This window comes from Paralichthys olivaceus, chromosome 12 (genome assembly GCF_024713975.1).
Source record: "Paralichthys olivaceus isolate ysfri-2021 chromosome 12, ASM2471397v2, whole genome shotgun sequence".
Taxonomy (NCBI): Eukaryota; Metazoa; Chordata; class Actinopteri; order Pleuronectiformes; family Paralichthyidae; genus Paralichthys; species Paralichthys olivaceus.
The window spans coordinates 10,086,076-10,102,341 of record NC_091104.1 but is presented as its reverse complement, the minus strand read 5'-3'; the positions used below and the strand labels follow the sequence as shown (position 1 = coordinate 10,102,341).

General features: G+C 41.4%; 2 protein-coding genes across 10 annotated transcripts in view; both read left to right on the top strand.

Moving 5' to 3' along the window:
• The window catches only part of pcnt (pericentrin), a 32,167-nt gene extending 23,433 nt beyond the window's left edge, over positions 1-8,734 (top strand). For 4 of the 9 annotated variants that reach the window (XM_069535867.1, XM_069535866.1, XM_069535863.1 and 1 more), the window contains 17 exons: positions 920-1,090; positions 1,205-1,394; positions 1,548-1,882; positions 1,992-2,094; positions 2,597-2,769; positions 2,857-3,123; positions 3,302-3,444; positions 3,651-3,780; positions 3,928-4,719; positions 4,843-5,052; positions 5,173-5,391; positions 5,815-6,041; positions 6,141-6,229; positions 6,306-6,426; positions 6,518-6,645; positions 6,989-7,138; positions 8,248-8,366. In XM_069535867.1, the coding sequence (XP_069391968.1) occupies positions 920-1,090; positions 1,205-1,394; positions 1,548-1,882; positions 1,992-2,094; positions 2,597-2,769; positions 2,857-3,123; positions 3,302-3,444; positions 3,651-3,780; positions 3,928-4,719; positions 4,843-5,052; positions 5,173-5,391; positions 5,815-6,041; positions 6,141-6,229; positions 6,306-6,426; positions 6,518-6,645; positions 6,989-7,138; positions 8,248-8,279 (3,480 nt within the window). In that variant the 3' untranslated portion in view covers positions 8,280-8,366. Of the gene's footprint in view, positions 1-919; positions 1,091-1,204; positions 1,395-1,547; positions 1,883-1,991; positions 2,095-2,596; positions 2,770-2,856; positions 3,124-3,301; positions 3,445-3,650; positions 3,781-3,927; positions 4,720-4,842; positions 5,053-5,172; positions 5,392-5,814; positions 6,042-6,140; positions 6,230-6,305; positions 6,427-6,517; positions 6,646-6,988; positions 7,139-8,247 lie in introns of all 9 variants that reach the window. The other 5 variants (XM_069535865.1, XM_069535864.1, XM_069535870.1 and 2 more) reach the window with 3 other exon arrangements.
• Positions 8,735-9,276: 542 nt separating this feature from the next.
• senp2 (SUMO specific peptidase 2) lies at positions 9,277-16,126 on the top strand. Its single transcript, XM_020097833.2, has 17 exons — positions 9,277-9,734; positions 10,665-10,726; positions 10,817-10,929; positions 11,217-11,283; positions 11,412-11,493; positions 11,660-11,834; positions 12,564-12,670; positions 12,782-12,867; positions 13,138-13,186; positions 13,261-13,333; positions 13,433-13,585; positions 13,672-13,803; positions 14,192-14,416; positions 14,617-14,696; positions 14,800-14,884; positions 14,969-15,064; positions 15,154-16,126. Exons 1-17 carry the CDS (start codon positions 9,556-9,558, stop codon positions 15,214-15,216), a joined length of 1,827 nt encoding a protein of 608 aa, XP_019953392.2. The 5' UTR covers positions 9,277-9,555; the 3' UTR covers positions 15,217-16,126.
• Positions 16,127-16,266: the final 140 nt, after the last annotated feature.

Genomic DNA, 16,266 nt, shown 5'->3' with positions numbered 1-16,266 from the left:
TCTGTTTTTTTACATCTTTGTTTTGTGTACATAGTTCACAGCAGACCTTAGTTTCTGGTTTTAGATTTTCATCCCTGACTGTGTGTTGGTTCATTGGTTTAAATACTGGATGGATTACCAGAAAACTTGGTGGAGGGATGTGGTTTGTTGCGGATCGGGATCAAGGGGCAGATACAAAATCTTTAAGTCGTGTTCTTTAACATTGTGAGAATGATTTTTCGACATTTTCACTGATTTCCGATTTTCCCAAAAAATTGGCAAATTAAGGGGACTGTATCTATAAGTATACAGTAGCTTGATAGAATTTAGGTTTTAAGAGGTGGGGGTTTTATGCAAAGCCACCCAAATAACTGTAAACCAGCTTCAACGGGCCCCAGGTCCAGAAAGGGAATTTGTCTTTTTTTTTGCTAGCAACTGCAGGCAAGACCACATCTGGTTATAGTTAGGAGCGTAATGACGTGTTACAGCAAAGAGACGGCAGAGTCTTGCACGGAGGAAGTGACATGAAAATGAGGAAGGGGGAGAAAAATCTTTGTTAGCTCTTGTTTTTAAAGCTGGTGGATTTGTTTTCTATTCCGCTGCGATCTACTCTGCAGGATGTGGTAAGGACAAGTTGTGGTCTTTAAAAGAAGGCTGAAATACGTTAGTTCTGCTGCTGCTTGTCTTTGCATTCTGTCAAACTTTGATTGTACTGGTGCACAGCTGCTTTTGGCAAATGGTCCCAGCATACTAGAATAGCTTTAGTTGCAAATGTGTCCGACAAGTGTTGCTAAATTAAATGTTGTTACTTCGCAAAGTACTGAATTCCATTCATCTACTGCTCATGTAGAGCTCTGGAAAACAATGTAGGGCATGAATGCACATGCCTGTACAGGAAAGTCACACTCAATACTCATACGGATATTTCTCTTTTAATCAGACAAATGCTGAAGTGACTTTGGCTAAAGCAGACACTGCTTTAAGACAGAAGGAGGAGGAGCTCATCAGACTCAGGGCCGAGCATCAGGCTCTGAGGACGGAGCTGACCACAGTGATACAGGGTCTGAGCACCAGTGCAGCGAGAGCTGAGAAACTACACGAGGAAGGACAGGTGGGAATATTTAACTGAGCACACAAAAATTTCAACTATAGATTTAATTTTATTTAATTCTACAAGTTAGTCTTTTAGTCCTGAGTTTTATAAATGTTGGATCCTGTATTTTAGACCAAAGACTGTGCCCTTGTCGACCTGGAGACTGAAAACCAGCGGCTGAAGGCAGAGCTCAGACGTTTGCAAGAGGACCTGGCTGTGCAGGAAGAGGAACTGGCCTATCAGCAGAGAGAACTACAGCAACTCCAACAGCACTGTCAACAGCAGGACACACTTCATCATCAACAAGGATACCAACAGAAAGGTAGAACTTCTTTAAACATACTATAAATTAGTTTTACACTACTATTATATAACAATTGTCACAAACAATGATAATCTCTCAACACAAACTGACAATTGAACTGAAACAAAAATATGTTCTCACAATGACTTTTTTTATTTCTTGATTCATCAGATATTTCTCAGAGACCCTTTGAGGACATTGTGAGTGTCTCTCGTGACGAAGCCTCTCTGAGCTCCCCGGAGCTGTTGAGGAGACTCGAATGCTCCGAGGACATAATCCCGCAGCGTTTCCATGCCTCTGTCCTGGGCTCTCGTCTGTCTGAGCTCAGCGTACTGAACAGCACGGGCCTGGATCTGCCCCAACACAAAACCTCTCCCAGGGTTGTGATGGAGCCCCCCCACTCCCGGACCATCACTCCAGATCCTTCCACGCGGAGTACCCGCTCCCCAGGCTCAGCCTTCGTCTCAGACAACTTCTCCATGGTTGACTCTCTAGATAATGACAGAGTATGTCATCTGACATTTTTACACAGGCTATTTTATTGTCATTCTTTAAGAAGCTCCTGGATTGAACTTGGGTTTAAATGTAGATAAATATTTGTAAATTTCTTCTTAGCTGCGTGACTTGGAAGGACTTGATCTGACAGCCCCTCCGTCTCCACTTGGCTCTGCCTCCTCCCTATCAGCACCAGAGTGGGCCAGTGATGGATATGGAAGCAGTGAGTATTTGCACCTGTATGACTGTTGGTCATATGGTTCTTATGTACAGGTGATAGGTCAAGGCAGCCCGACTGCTTAAGATGAGATATGAAATGTCTCCAAGAAAATAAAGCAACCCCAGACACCACTTTTATATGTGTCTGTTTGGCCGTATGATCTGTGTAGTATAGATTTTAAAGAACATTTTTAGCAGACGTTACTGAGTAAATAGTGTATTTTGCTGGGACTATTTTCAACTGCAGATTTAGTGTGCTAATAGATTGACTGTGTGTGTGTGTGTGGGATTTACTCACTAGTAAGTATGTCAGTCAATGCAGTGGTGGGACTGACTCATGCGTTTTTTAATAGCTTTCGGACAAGCTATTAATGTGAGGGTCAGAAGCTCAACAAGCTGTCGGTTGCTCACACAGACAAACTGAGTAGGCGCAGTTTATTGACAGTAATAAATTTAGACCATCACCAGACTGATCTACTTAACTCTTCTGTTCTCTTGTGATTCAGACGTGAGTTCAGAGTTGGGTGCAAGGCTGAGAGTCGAGCTTGAACAGACTGAAAGACTGGATGCTCAGTTTGTTGAGTATCTCCGCTGTCGAGGAATGAACCCGACAGCTAACACAGACAGTGCTGCAGGTAGCATGAGCTACAGCGATGACCTATTATCTCCTGAGCTCCAGGTGGGCCTCATATACACTTGTCAGTAAATCTATTTATTACTTCCATAGCCTCAATGTTACTAAGTTTCTTTCCCGATCGTTCTGCAGAATCTGTTGAAAAAGGTTTATCAAGAAAGCTGCAGAATTCTCACCTTGTCACAGCGGCGTGCCACCTCCTCCATCCAGCCTCATACCTCAGACGTAAAAGCTTTCTCATCGAGTCAGACGGAGTATCATGGTGAAGATAGCGCCACCTTAATGGACAAATCATCCTCGAACCCTCCCATGAGCTGGCAGCAGGAGAAGAGGGCGCTGCAGGAGACTGTGATCGCTCTCCGAGAGCTGCTCTGTCGAATGGCACAGAGACACACACAAGTGAGTCTCCTTAGTTTTGAATTAAGACTTTACAATCCTCTACAGTGCGGTTGGGGTGTTTTCCAGTCTTTGTTTGGATAACTTTCTCTTCTTTCACTTTGTATATGTTATGTACTAGATTTCTCATCCAATAATTTCAGTTGAATATCTGTGCTGATCTTCTGTCTTTGTCCCTCAGACTGACAACAGGGGTGAATATGACTGGCAGAGAGATGGACAGTTTGAATCCCAACTGAAAGCAGAGCTGGAGGAGAATCAGAAACAACTGAAATGTGCTCATGACACACAGCGAGAGCAAAATAAAAAAATACAATCGCTCAGGTACAACAGGACACGAGCACATCTCAATTATATATGTACATCAGACATGGGTCAATTCACCATTGTCAAATTTCTTGTCGTCATTTAAAGGTTTTGCAGTCAATTAATCAAAGGGGAATTTTAAAGCTGGTGTTTTGCTGTATTTGGAATAATTCTATATATATAACCTTATAAATGTGGATTTAAAGTAATGCTATTTGTTTTAGGCTCGCTGTAGAAGAAGCTGAAGTGGCTTTGAAGGAAGAGCAAACCAGATTCCAGGAGCTTCAACAACAACTGGAGCAGGAGAGAGCTCTGAGTCTCCATAAAGACAGAGAGGCGGGAGAAAGGAGAGAGGTAAGATGAGGACAGTGTATACTGTGTATAGTGTATACACTTCATTAGCTTAAACACAGAAAAATCAGTCAAAGATCAAACAGTGTTAAGAATCCAAAGTGTGCTTCAGCTCTCACTTTTAAACTGATACACCTCTTCTCTCTCCAGGCTATGCAAGTATCCTCTGATCAACAGAGGTCAGAGGTCATGGCTCTGAAGGGTCATGTAGAGCAGGAGAGGGTGGCATGCAGCAACCTCAGACGTGAGCTACAGATTGAACAGTCGCGCAGTGAGCTGCTGGAGAAACGGGTAGACGACACCCAGAAGGAGCTAGAAGATGAACGTCAGCATTCTGCCCAGCAACACGATCTCATCCTGAAAGAAAAGACTCGTATCCAGCGTCTCTTGACCGAAGCAGAATTTCGCTCAGGTGAGATTCACTCTAAACTTGCAGCTGCTCACAGGAAGCTGGACGAAGAGAGAGACCGATGCTCCAGGCAGCTGGATGAGCTTAGCCGCAGACATGAGGCCGACTCAGCCAGAGACAGGAAGTTTATCTCTGACATGCGCAGCCAGCTAGAGCAGGAGCGAATGCAGGGAGAGGAGCTGGCAGCCGTGATGGCCAAACTGAGGACCGAGTTACTGCAGAGCAGAAGGAAATGTGAAGAGGAGGACAGAACAAGGAGGGAGGAGCTGCAGAAAGAACAGGAGGCCACCACTCGACAGCGTGTGGCGATGGAGACCTTGAAGGAGCAGAAACAGGAAGCCAGCCGTGCTTTGGAGGTGGAGCGAGAGCGGTCCAGGTGCCTTGGGGTGGAACTCGCAGAGCTGAAGGAGAGACTCCGACTGATGAAGGACAAAGAGAGGGAGAGGGAGGAGCTGTGGGAGAGAGAAAGGAGGAAGGGGCGGCAAGATCAGATGGAGAAAGAGAGACGTCAGGAGAGGACCACTAACAAACTGGTAAGTTATTGACAAAGTTCTTACTTTTCTCTAATGTGCTCACTTCCTTCACAAATACAGTGCTCACATTCAGGATCATTTTGGAGACTAAAAAATGCACCTGATGTACATTTCTCACTTTAGTGTGAGTTGGAGTTGTTGCGGCAGCAGGATCAGCAGCGAATGCAGGAGCTGCAGCAGACTCTAGCAGAGCTGGAACGAGAGGAGAGAGAGATGGCTGCTCAGAGGATGTCTGGACGGACCACAGGGCAACAACACAAGCCTGCATCCACACAGCAGCAGCAGCTCCAAACTGACGGCGCTCAGGCAGGAAGCTCACAACAAAACCAGCAGGTACACAAGTGGTTATAATTATCACATACAGCACTGTTATTATTGATGGTGGTAGTAACAACACAAACATTGTATTCATTGTTAAATGTTGCCAAAATAGATGTACTTCTCTCACTGTAGATTTCATCCACGTCACCATCGTCCACTCTGCTGGAGAAGTTGTTGAGTGAGAACTCGGAGCTGACGGAGCGTATGACATCATTGAGTCAGGAGAGAGCCACTCACAAACACAGACTCACCTTCCTGGAGCGACAGCTGCGCCACTCTGAGAACCAGCTTGCCAAGGTCACGGCAGAAACTGAAAACAGACCCATCAATGATGTGATCAACAACAGCAAGGTGAGTTGGAAATGGATGCACATGCACACATTTGTTACTGCAGAATTTTGGTGTACATCAAATAGATTTGCTGTGATCCTGAAAAGTGTTTTGTTGTATCTGTATTCAGTTTTTAGATATTTTATTTTAAAATATGACATTAATATTTGAAAGGTATCAAGAGAGCATTCATGTGAAATCTGATCTTTTATATCGTATGATGAAATTAGATTTAGATACATTACTTTATATTTATTTACACAGATGCACCGAAAATATAAGGCATCCTTAAAAGGTTATACTTTTGTTTCTCAAACAATTAATTTTCTCCGTTCATTAATCCATGAATGTCAATTGCACCAGCCAAATGACATTTAAGAATCCCCTTGTTAGAACTGACCATGTGTAAAGACACTGACGTATCTTCTGTTTACTGGTTTGCAGGTGCAGCGTTTGTATGAGCGTTACCTGCGTGCTGAGAGCTTCAGGAAAGCTCTGGTGTATCAGAAGCGTTACCTGCTGTTGCTGTTGGGAGGTTTCCAGGACTGTGAGCAGGTCACACTGTGTGTCATTGCTCGTATGGGGGCGTGGCCCTCGCCACCACTCTCTTCCCTGCACCGGCCCCTCAGGAGATTTAGAGCTGCTGTACGAGCTGTCATTGCGATCTCAAGGTAGAGCATGAGGGTTTTATATATACCAGCATTTAAAAGTAGTTTAAGTTACCTCGGCCTTGATTGTGGATAACTCAAACTCCTCACTCTTTGTTTCAGAATGAGGTTCCTGACCAGGAAATGGCAGAAAGCAATCAGAAGATTATCTATATCTGGGACTGTCAATGGTCATGCTCCAGGTCAGCTCGGTAAACCTAGTTTAACATTATATTCATCCTGTGTTTGTGTGAGTGGGTGCATTTTAAATCTTACCGTCTACTACAGGGCCTAAAGCTGAAGTTTTAAGGCAGCAACAGTCCAGATCAAATTACGACTCGTCCCCGAATAGAGACACGGTGTCGGCTCTCGTCCCACCCAGCAAATCACCCTTCAGGTTGCACAACAGGTTTGGCCCACACTTTATCAAAGAGTCTTTTAATCCGAGACCTAACAGTTGTGTCAGTCAGTTAAAAGTAATTGTTTTCGTCTTTGTTTAGGTCATACTCCAGCACCACCCTTCCCTCTGGGCATTCAGGGGGAGCGTCTCAGGATCCAGAAGGATCCCTGACAGAATATATCCACCATCTAGAGAAAGTGCAGCAACGTTTGGTGGGAGCCAGGCAAGGTGAGATGCATTACCTACAAGTTGGGTGAAACAGGCAACTTGAATGGGCCAAGATTGAAAAATCACTGGTAGTGGTACCCTAGAGATTTCACAGTATCCTCCTTTATCCCACATTATCAAGCTTCTTAGGTTCTGGGCACAAAATTAAAATAAATTGTACACAAGACACAGGGTGTACTTATTGCTTTCAGATGCATGCGTCTTTCTTTGGTCACTTTTTTCTCCCACGATGAGTTTAGTACGAGACAAAACATAATAATGTTGTGATGGGCACCCTAACGCTTTCTGGGACGGTGTTATCGAATCCCACAATACCTCTGTGCTCTATCGTCTCCCAACCCAGTAAGCAAGACTCATAGACTCCCTAAAGAGGAAAGGAGGATACGGTCAGCCTGTTCCCCTGATATGATTGGTTATCGGCAGCGCTGGCTGCAGGAGAACAGGACGTGGCTGTACCTGAGCTGCCTGTCGCCACTTTACCTGTATGGTCCAGGTGAGTGTGAGTGTAACATGCTCACTCCACCAAACAATAAAGCAGCACAATGCTCCTCCCAAATGGGTCAGCAGTCACTGAGTGCACCACATATTAGAGGTGACAACTCTCCGGTCTGTCCTGCAGGTTTTGGGCTCTCATATAATTCATACCAGTGTGTCATGCTATTGTTAATTCACATTTGGGATCATTTCTGCTGATTACAATTATATAATATCACTGAGTATATTCTAAAGCATTTGAATGTGTTGTATTTCAGTACATGACAGAATTATACAAACATCAACTTTCAGAGATTTAAACTTTGCTTGACATCAAATCATTTCTAGCTGACATCCTGTTGGTTTGGTTCTCTCTGACAACTGAGATCTAAGTCAGCTGTCAAACTGTTGTATTCATGCGTTTTCACAAATTTGATCCTGAAACAAATCATCAAACAAAGCATGATGGTCATTTTGTGGTTTCTTCTATTAAAAAATTTGCTGTTGTGCTCATTAATCATGTTCTGATAGAAAGCTCTGATTGTTGATCACTCACCAAACACAAAACTCCACTGTGTCCAAAATCATCCTATTTATTATAATGTATAGTGCACTTAATTTACCCTCTTCTTTTTTTTATTTGAAAGTGTCCAATTTAGCCATGATTCAAGGGTTCATTGCAGCTGCATTTGCTCATGTGTGGTTTTACATAATTGAATATTTTCACATGAAGATGTTCTGTTAACCTGCCTTTGCAATATTTTCTGTATTTGGGTTTTTTAAGGAGCAGCATATGTAGTGGTGACAGATAAGCTGCCCCAATTTAGGTCTTTTATTCTATTTTCCACCCAAGCTGTTTTCTAATGTTTGTTTTTTTTTCTTCTTTGATTACATAACTGATGTTGGCTTGTACAATAATTCTGTTCTATTTCCTTCATTTATTATTTATTTTATGCTTTCTTTATATGAAAAGAAAGAGGACATTGGATTTTTTTATAAAGTTACAGACAACAGCTGACTTTAGTCAAGATTCATGAGTGTTGTTTTAATGCAAGTTAAATCTTGATGTAAAGTTTGTTTGTTGCATTTCCTGATATTCTGGTTTTTTTTGTCTCTGTGTTCTCATAGGCTCGTCTGTTCTCCAGTCCGACCAAAAGTAATCCGTCCACTGAACATATGAATGTCTCCTGTCTGCACATCCTTCCAAATCTTTCCATGCCTTACACCTATGTAGAAACATAAAGAAAGGAATATCCGATGCGAGGGGATTTCTTTCTGATGGCGTGAATTTTATACGTACATAAATTATTTTTTAAATTTTCTAATGTAACCTTTGTATTCTCTGTACCTTAATATTTTGAAGGTCACTGTTTAGATGTTGCGAGAACAAATGTTTTTATTTTGAATATTGCCATTTGTTATTTTTCTACTAATGTTTTATACCATGTTGTTACTATGTACATAAGCCTGATGTTCATGTGTCCAAATGTGCACTGGTTTTACACTGGAAACCCATGATCAACACAGCTAGAGGTTGTATTATTGCATCTGAGTTTTTGTATCATCTATGTTTCTACCATAAAGTTAATAAATAATTTAAATGTGTGACAACAAACCAAACGGACTGAGTGTTTTTCAACAAAGAATCGTCTGTTTTAATGAGGTGCTTTGTGTTTGATGCTCTTCTTCAACTCACAATCAGCTTTACTTGCCAAGCCTGATTTTGCCTTAATGGGAACTTGACTCCAGTTTCTATTGGTTCTCCAATCTTCCAATTTAAATAATTAAAAAAATATGACATTTCTTACTAATTTTTACATTTCATAGATTTTTGTTGTGTTCAAGTTGAATTTTGTATTTATTTTGTATTGAAATTATTCATTATTTCCTCAGGCCATGTTGTTGAACATTATTAGTGAAGTGTTTGAATCAGTTCATTATTTCTTCATGTAACTGAACATTATTAGTGAAGTATTTGAATCAGTTCATTATTTCCTCGTGTTGTTGAACATTATTAGTGAAGTATTTGAATCAGTTCATTATTTCTTCGTGTTGTTGAACATTATTACGCAACACCGATGAACTGAGCAGCTCAGCGTCAGCCAATCACATTCTGATCTGCCTCTGACGCGCTTTAACTTCCTCGATAAGGGGTTCGTTGGTTTCGAGGACCCGCGCGCACCGCTTGCGTGTCTATCCAGCTGTTACGTTGCGACTCCGCCCGCGCGGTAGTCCGTCGACACGCAGAACTTTCGCACCGCGTGAAACAGTCAGTGACGCACAGCCGCCGCGCGTCAACACGGCGATGCTAACGCTAAGCTAAGATAACGGCGGAGCGGTCTGTGTCGCACATCGTCAGTCAGACGTCCTCTCTGCGGTGAAACAGTCCTGGACCGCGCAGAAGACCTCGGTACACTCTTCTCGTATTTGTCTGGGATGTATGGATGGATAGTTGACGGCATCTCGTCGCTGTTTGAGCCCGCTACGGGGCAAAACCCCACCGAGTGGCCCGGCAGAGGGAACGTTAGTGGGGGGACATCCACGCGACCTGCCGTTAAAGACGGAGCACAGCGGCAGCAGAGTCACGGCAGAGCGGCTAAACGGAACTACCAGAGGTCGGTGTTTGGAGAAAAGCTTTATCCATGTCCCTCTTTGTATTAACGATTCAACTCCACGTGTTTAAACTCACCTGGTTTGGATGCTAATCTATCAAACGTATATAAACTGATGTTGGACGTTAGCCACCTGAAGTTCTCACCGTGGGCCGACCGAGAGTGATAGATTGATTAACGAAGTGACTGACAAACCAACAGGGCGAATCATCCGCGACATTAAACTGTAACGTTGTGTTTTTAATATCCTGAATATCGCCTGCTGTTGTTACTAAGTTGTTGTGTTGTTAGCAAACTGCTAGCATAACACAACTTCCCCTTCCTGTACACAGGTTCACGTTAACTGCTAAACTCTCCTGAGCTAAACTTGTCCATATTAACGCATATCTCTATTTAAATTAGGGCCGTTAATATGTTGTTTAAACACATTTATAGTTACACTTTGATTAAAGTAGCAGCAGTAACATTCATATTAAATAAGCAAAGGTTAAAGTTTTTGTTTGCCCTTCCCTCTTTTACTTTGTAGTATCGAACCATTGTTAATGCTAATGTAGTAACGTGTGGATTTATTATTCACAAGTAAACAGGAGTTTAATATTCTAATCTAGTTTTATCAATCTGTAATGAGGCATCATGTGTTGGGGAGAGATCATATGTTCTCGGTTAAATCTTGAAAAGCAGTGTCTCTACCTGTTAAATAAATGTGGTTGAGTTAATAACAATACTTCTCTTGACAATGCAGAGCAGTGTAAGTATGAAGTTCAGAAGTATTTATTGCAATGGTAGGATGATATACCACCATAGGTCTAGCTGGGTGTAACTGGTGTACTGGCAACATGGTCATGAGAAACAAGCTCAGGCGGAACTCATCATCGATAATATTGATATGTTGTTTGAATCACTGATGTCTAATCTTGTGTTTTTCTGTTACAGTGTTGATGTTGCAGGCAGTGTTTGCCAGAGTGACCCTGTAGAGGTTAAAAGACGCAGACGAGGTTTGTTTACAACAAAGAACACCTCAATATTTAATCCAAACGTATGAACAGATGAATAAACTTGTTCACTTGTGGTATTCTGTGTTTCAGATGTAGTCATCAGCTTTGTGAAGAAGACTGTGGCTGGGGTAGCAGGTTTGCTCAGGGTGCGGAAACCTCTGACGACCAGGCGTGAGAAAACCACACATTATGAAGACACACAGGTTTGTGTCCCACAGATCCATATTTTCTAACCTGACCAAAAAATACTGAAAAACGCATATGGTCTAACTCCACAACTCTACATAGTTCAGAACACTTCTCTGAATATTGTTTACACAGACCTAAGAGAGCCACCCATTCAAATAGACATTTGAGTCCTTACTTGAGACACATTCAGCCATACACAGAGTTGTTAAAAGATCAGGAAGTTGTGTGACTGTTGTGTGATGCTCGATTGTTATGTTTATTTTCTCCATCGTTTTATGTTGTTGTATCTCTGTGAATACAGCCTGTCACGTTGATGGGGATAGATGAGCTCCACACTTCATGGCTGAACACTACTGAGTGGAGAATGGGTAAGTTGAAGCAGCTACTCCTGAAGGAAAATACTATTTTTGTATATTATTTGTCTCATCCATACTCTTCTTATGTATTTCATTCATAAACCACGCGACCATTTTCTTGATTTTGTCTTATTCCACAGATAAACCAGTTGGTGGAGTGAATGACAGGGGAGGCAAGAATGCTTTTCAGAGCTCCTCACCTCCTCTAATGAGGAAATACAGGTAAGATGTCCAGTATTTGATATTGTCTTCATTAGTGGCTGCCCCAACAACTTTTAATTAATTCTCTACTGATCATACTTGTAGAGCTGCATTATCGTTAATGATTCTCCAGTGTCACCTTTTGAAGATGCTCCCTTGCTTATGTGTTAAACTTTTTTGAATCCAGTGGGATGACAGTCTCTGCAGGCCTCCCTGACCGAGGGAAGGAAAGAGAGAGGAGAGGCTCCCTTCAGCTGCTGCCGTCGAGGTCGACTCTGAGGGTGGGAACTGCTAACTCTGACCCAACCTGTAACGGCTTTGGTCACAACCGCTGCTACAAGCCCAGTCTTACTGTGGAAGAGGTGAAATATTGAATTGTTTGTATTAATCATTGATGATGTACAAGAAATACAGGCGTGATGTTATTTTTTTGTATAATGTTACACAAATACAAATAAGCTAAACACATAATCCAGGCTCAAAGCAACAGTTGCTGCCAAAAGCGGAAGGAAGGTGTGTGTGAATGTGTAAATTAATAGGCTTAAAATGCCCTTTCACTTGGTCACACGTAGGTCTGCTTATAATTACATTTGTATATTTCATTAAATTAATGTTTTGCCATTGTGTCTATGGAGTTTTAGCTTAATTCATTCAGCTGCAACCTTTGCAATGTCAAACAGACTTTCAAGTGAAAAAAATATGAATGGGGATGTCACTTAAAAGTAACTTCATTGGTCAGTAGGGGATTCTTTCCTATGTGTTTATCAGTTATCTCAAACCTGACGTGCTCTGAAAAAGATTAGGTGTTCAGCAAATGTTAATGTGCCTATTTTCACTGTAGGAAATGAACCATCGTTAGCAAGTTACCTTACTAAGCACAAATCCTGTATCTTGGCTCAGGCGTCTGTTCTCTGGAGTATAGTTTACTGGCTTCAACGTGCATAATTGCTGTGTAATTAAATAAAATAGTCCCTGCTCCTCAGCATCCAGGGTGCAGTTTTTTCTCTACCAAGAGAATCAGCTCAAAAGTCATGCTTTACGACTCTGTACCATTTTTCTGTGTTAGTTATGTGTTTGTGTTTTGCCTCCAGGCCATAAAGCAGAATAATAAGGAGCACTATAGACGCTTGCTGGAGATGGTGACAGAAAAATACAGCAAAAGTCAACCACTGCCTTTCAACCAAACAAAACCACAGGAGTGAGTATTCAAATTGAGATTTTTGGATATTCCACCAAGATCCACTCAACATTTAACTGTTGGACATGAACTAAGTCATCCTCTGGGATCCTTTTCTCCTTTATCTCCTAGTGAGTCACTGTCACAGAGTGATCATAAACCTGCTGCTTCAGGGAAAACATTTGAGTCAGTGCCCATCAGGAGAACGGGATACGCAGGTAAGATACGTCTATAGACATTATTCACCCCAAAATTCACCCCTCTGTAAAAGTATTTGCTTTGGGATGTTTTAAGTGAAACGATTTAGTCCAAAGTCCCAAGATGTTGTCTTCAAATTCCTTGTTTTGGCCGAAAATCTAAATATATTTATTTGACTGTCACACAACTTCTTAATATACAGAACCTTTACACATCACACAGAAACCATTTGTTGTCATCAGTGAAAATGTTTCAGTGTTGTTGAACTGACATCTGTGTCTGTTGTACAGCTGCCCCAAGCGTGTTTACATGGAGAAATGCATCTGCAACTAAGGACAGGTTGGTGTAGTATTTCTTCATAACTGTGTGTTGATGAATTCTATTTCTCTAACCTCTGTCTGTATCATCTCAAGGTGGGGCGGTTTGACTTTCAGCAAGTCTTTTAGTGGCAGCTTTGAGAACACAGAGCCTGCGAGGAATACAAAGGTAGCCATTTGTCTTGCTCTCATCCAACATGTCACAGCCCTCATGAAGTTATAATGGAAACCTAAACGTAACTTGTTATGTCTGACTGTGTATTGGCAGAAACAGGCAGCAGAGTTGGACCTCTCTACTGAAGTAGCCACTCGCCTCAGTCTAGTGGACAGAGAGACTCCTGCTGTCAGTCTGCCTGACACACACACAGCTTACACAGCACACGCAAGGCACAGTGATGAAGACATACCTAAGCTGACAAAGGTACGATTAAATGTTTCAGATACTTGGATTTATTCTCACCCTTAATCCGTACAGTTTATTTCACTGCATTTCTTGTTTTTGTGTAGGACATGGCTGTGGAGGTGAGTGGTGCGTTGGCTCAGAGCGATCCCAACCTCGTTCTTAGTGCGGCTTTTAAACTTCGCATCACACAGAGAGACCTGGCCACGCTACAGGAAGGCAGTTGGCTAAATGATGAGGTATGTAAGACAGGTTTGGGAAAGTGGGGCTTCAATTTGGAGATTTCTTTCAGAGCCTCTCCCTCTGTTACAAATGTTGACACTTTCCAGTGGGTTAGGTTTTTAATCTTCCAGTAAAATATTCAAATCAGTCATTAAAAAATTACTGTTCTTACTCTGGATGTTTCTCGTGTGTTGTGTCTATGTTTGACAGACAGTACAGAGTGAGCATTCTTTTCTATGCCGACAATATACTGAATATGTTACTATGTATATATACATTTTACATCAATAGATCTTTCTATTGTTTTGCAAATTGTATCAAATTAAAGATCCACCACCAACTCAGTCAGTTATGTGACCAATGTCTGCTGTATTATATTTTGCTTCTTCTGTTTCCTCGGCCAAGGTGATGAACTTCTACCTGTCCCTGGTCATGGAGCGATGTTCTATCAAAGCAGCAGGATTAAGAGTCTACTCGTTTAGCACCTTCTTCTTCCCTAAACTGCGGGGTGGAGGAGGTGGGCAGGTTGGAGGACATGCTGCTGTAAAGCGCTGGACCAAGGCTGTTGACCTCTTCCTCTACGACCTCATCCTGGTCCCTCTGCATCTGGGTGTCCACTGGGCGATGGCTGTGAGTCAGAACGACTAGCTGACTGTAGATGTATTATTTATTCATTTCTTATTCCTCACTGAAGTTGTTGATTCGTGACACACATATCTGCCTTTAATCAGTTGTTCAATTGTCAATCAATGTTTTCTAAAAAAAAAAAAAAAAAACTCCAAGAATTGGACAATGGTGTTAAACATATTTCAACTTTCTCCTCATTCCAGGTCATTGATTTTAATTCAAAGACAGTGAAGTCATATGACTCAATGGGCCAGAGACATGATGACATCTGCAGTCAATTACTGTGAGTCCTCATTTTTCTTTTAAAATTCAGTTATCTGTTTAATTCAAATGTATTTTTTCTATGTTATTAAATAATTGGCGCTGTCATTGTGCTCATTTTCCAGACTCTATCTTAAAGAGGAGCATAAAGCAAAGAAGGGCAGGGAGCTCGACAGTGCCAAATGGACTATTGGAAGCTTGAGGGCCACGGTAAGTTACACTGGGATGAATGACGTGACTCAAACAATATGTCTATCAATGTGAGATTAATGTTTATGTTGTGGTTTCCTGTAGGAGATTCCTCAGCAGAAAAATGGCAGTGACTGTGGTGTTTTTGCCTGTAAATATGCTGACTATATTGCAAAAGGGAGGCCTCTCACCTTCAAACAGGTAAATACTGTCCATTCATCTAATATCATTGTTTTTCTATAAATCTATTCCTTTAAAACTGAAAGTGTCCTCTGCTTCTTTTTCTACAGTGCCACATGCCGCTGTTCAGGAAGTTAATGATTTGGGAAATCCTCAATCAGAAGCTGCTATAAAGTATCACAGCAATCTCCTGTCCATTAAACCCCAGAACAACAGAGACTCTAACTTTAATCACATAATGGTGATTGTCGAAGAAAAAAATGGGCCAAAAAAGTGGACAGAAATCAAACCCCGTTGGGCTGTTCTGGTCTGTACAAATGAAACACTAGTCTTAAGAGTCGGTCATGTCCCGTCTTCTATGGGGGACATATCAATGTTTTGTAATCTCTGAGTTGTAATTGGAGACAGTATTAGGTTGTTAGAAATGTTTTGGCACTACTGACTGAACAGCTTTTTTTTATTGACTTTGGATTGTTAGATTTACTGATTTGAAGTACTGCCTGAAGTGCCTTCAGCCCTCTGACACTGAGCTCATGGAGCATGCTCTTATTTAGTTTTTTGTAAATTACTGAGTCACACATAATTCCAAGTCACATCTGAGGAGCTGGACTCAAAATTCATTATTTCAATTGTAGTCGTTGATTTGTCAATGTAATTTGGCTGTTCTCTTCCAGTTGTGATCAACACGGTGGTTGGCAAATAAATATGCTAGGATGTGGAATTAAATCTCTGACATAAAGATGATACCTCCTTTTGAGACAAATGCATGGTTGAATGCTTGTAATATATATATTTTGCTATTATTTATGATGACTGAATGAGAAAGTGTTTTTGGAGTGTGTGTGTATAGTTTGTTTTTCCTCCATGAATGAGCATTAATAGTGGGTTGCCCATATTTAACATAAGGCGCCATTAGGTCTGTGAACCCTTTATGATCATAATGCAAGAGGCTACTTAAGGCTATTACATTGAGTTTCATTATAGCATTCTGCTTAACAAACTACTGTACACACATGCATGTTTGAGGTCATGCTATGAAAATGTGATTTTTCTTTCCTCCTGTAATAAAGTATTTTTTTTAAATTGGAGTTTGATATTTTTACTGGAGGGTTCACGTGGAGCTGGATGTTTGAATCTCTATTAGGATAAATTGTCATAATTGTCTTCATTTTAAAATGTAATGTGAACAAAGGTATTGTAAGGTAAGTGTTGATAGTTTGTTA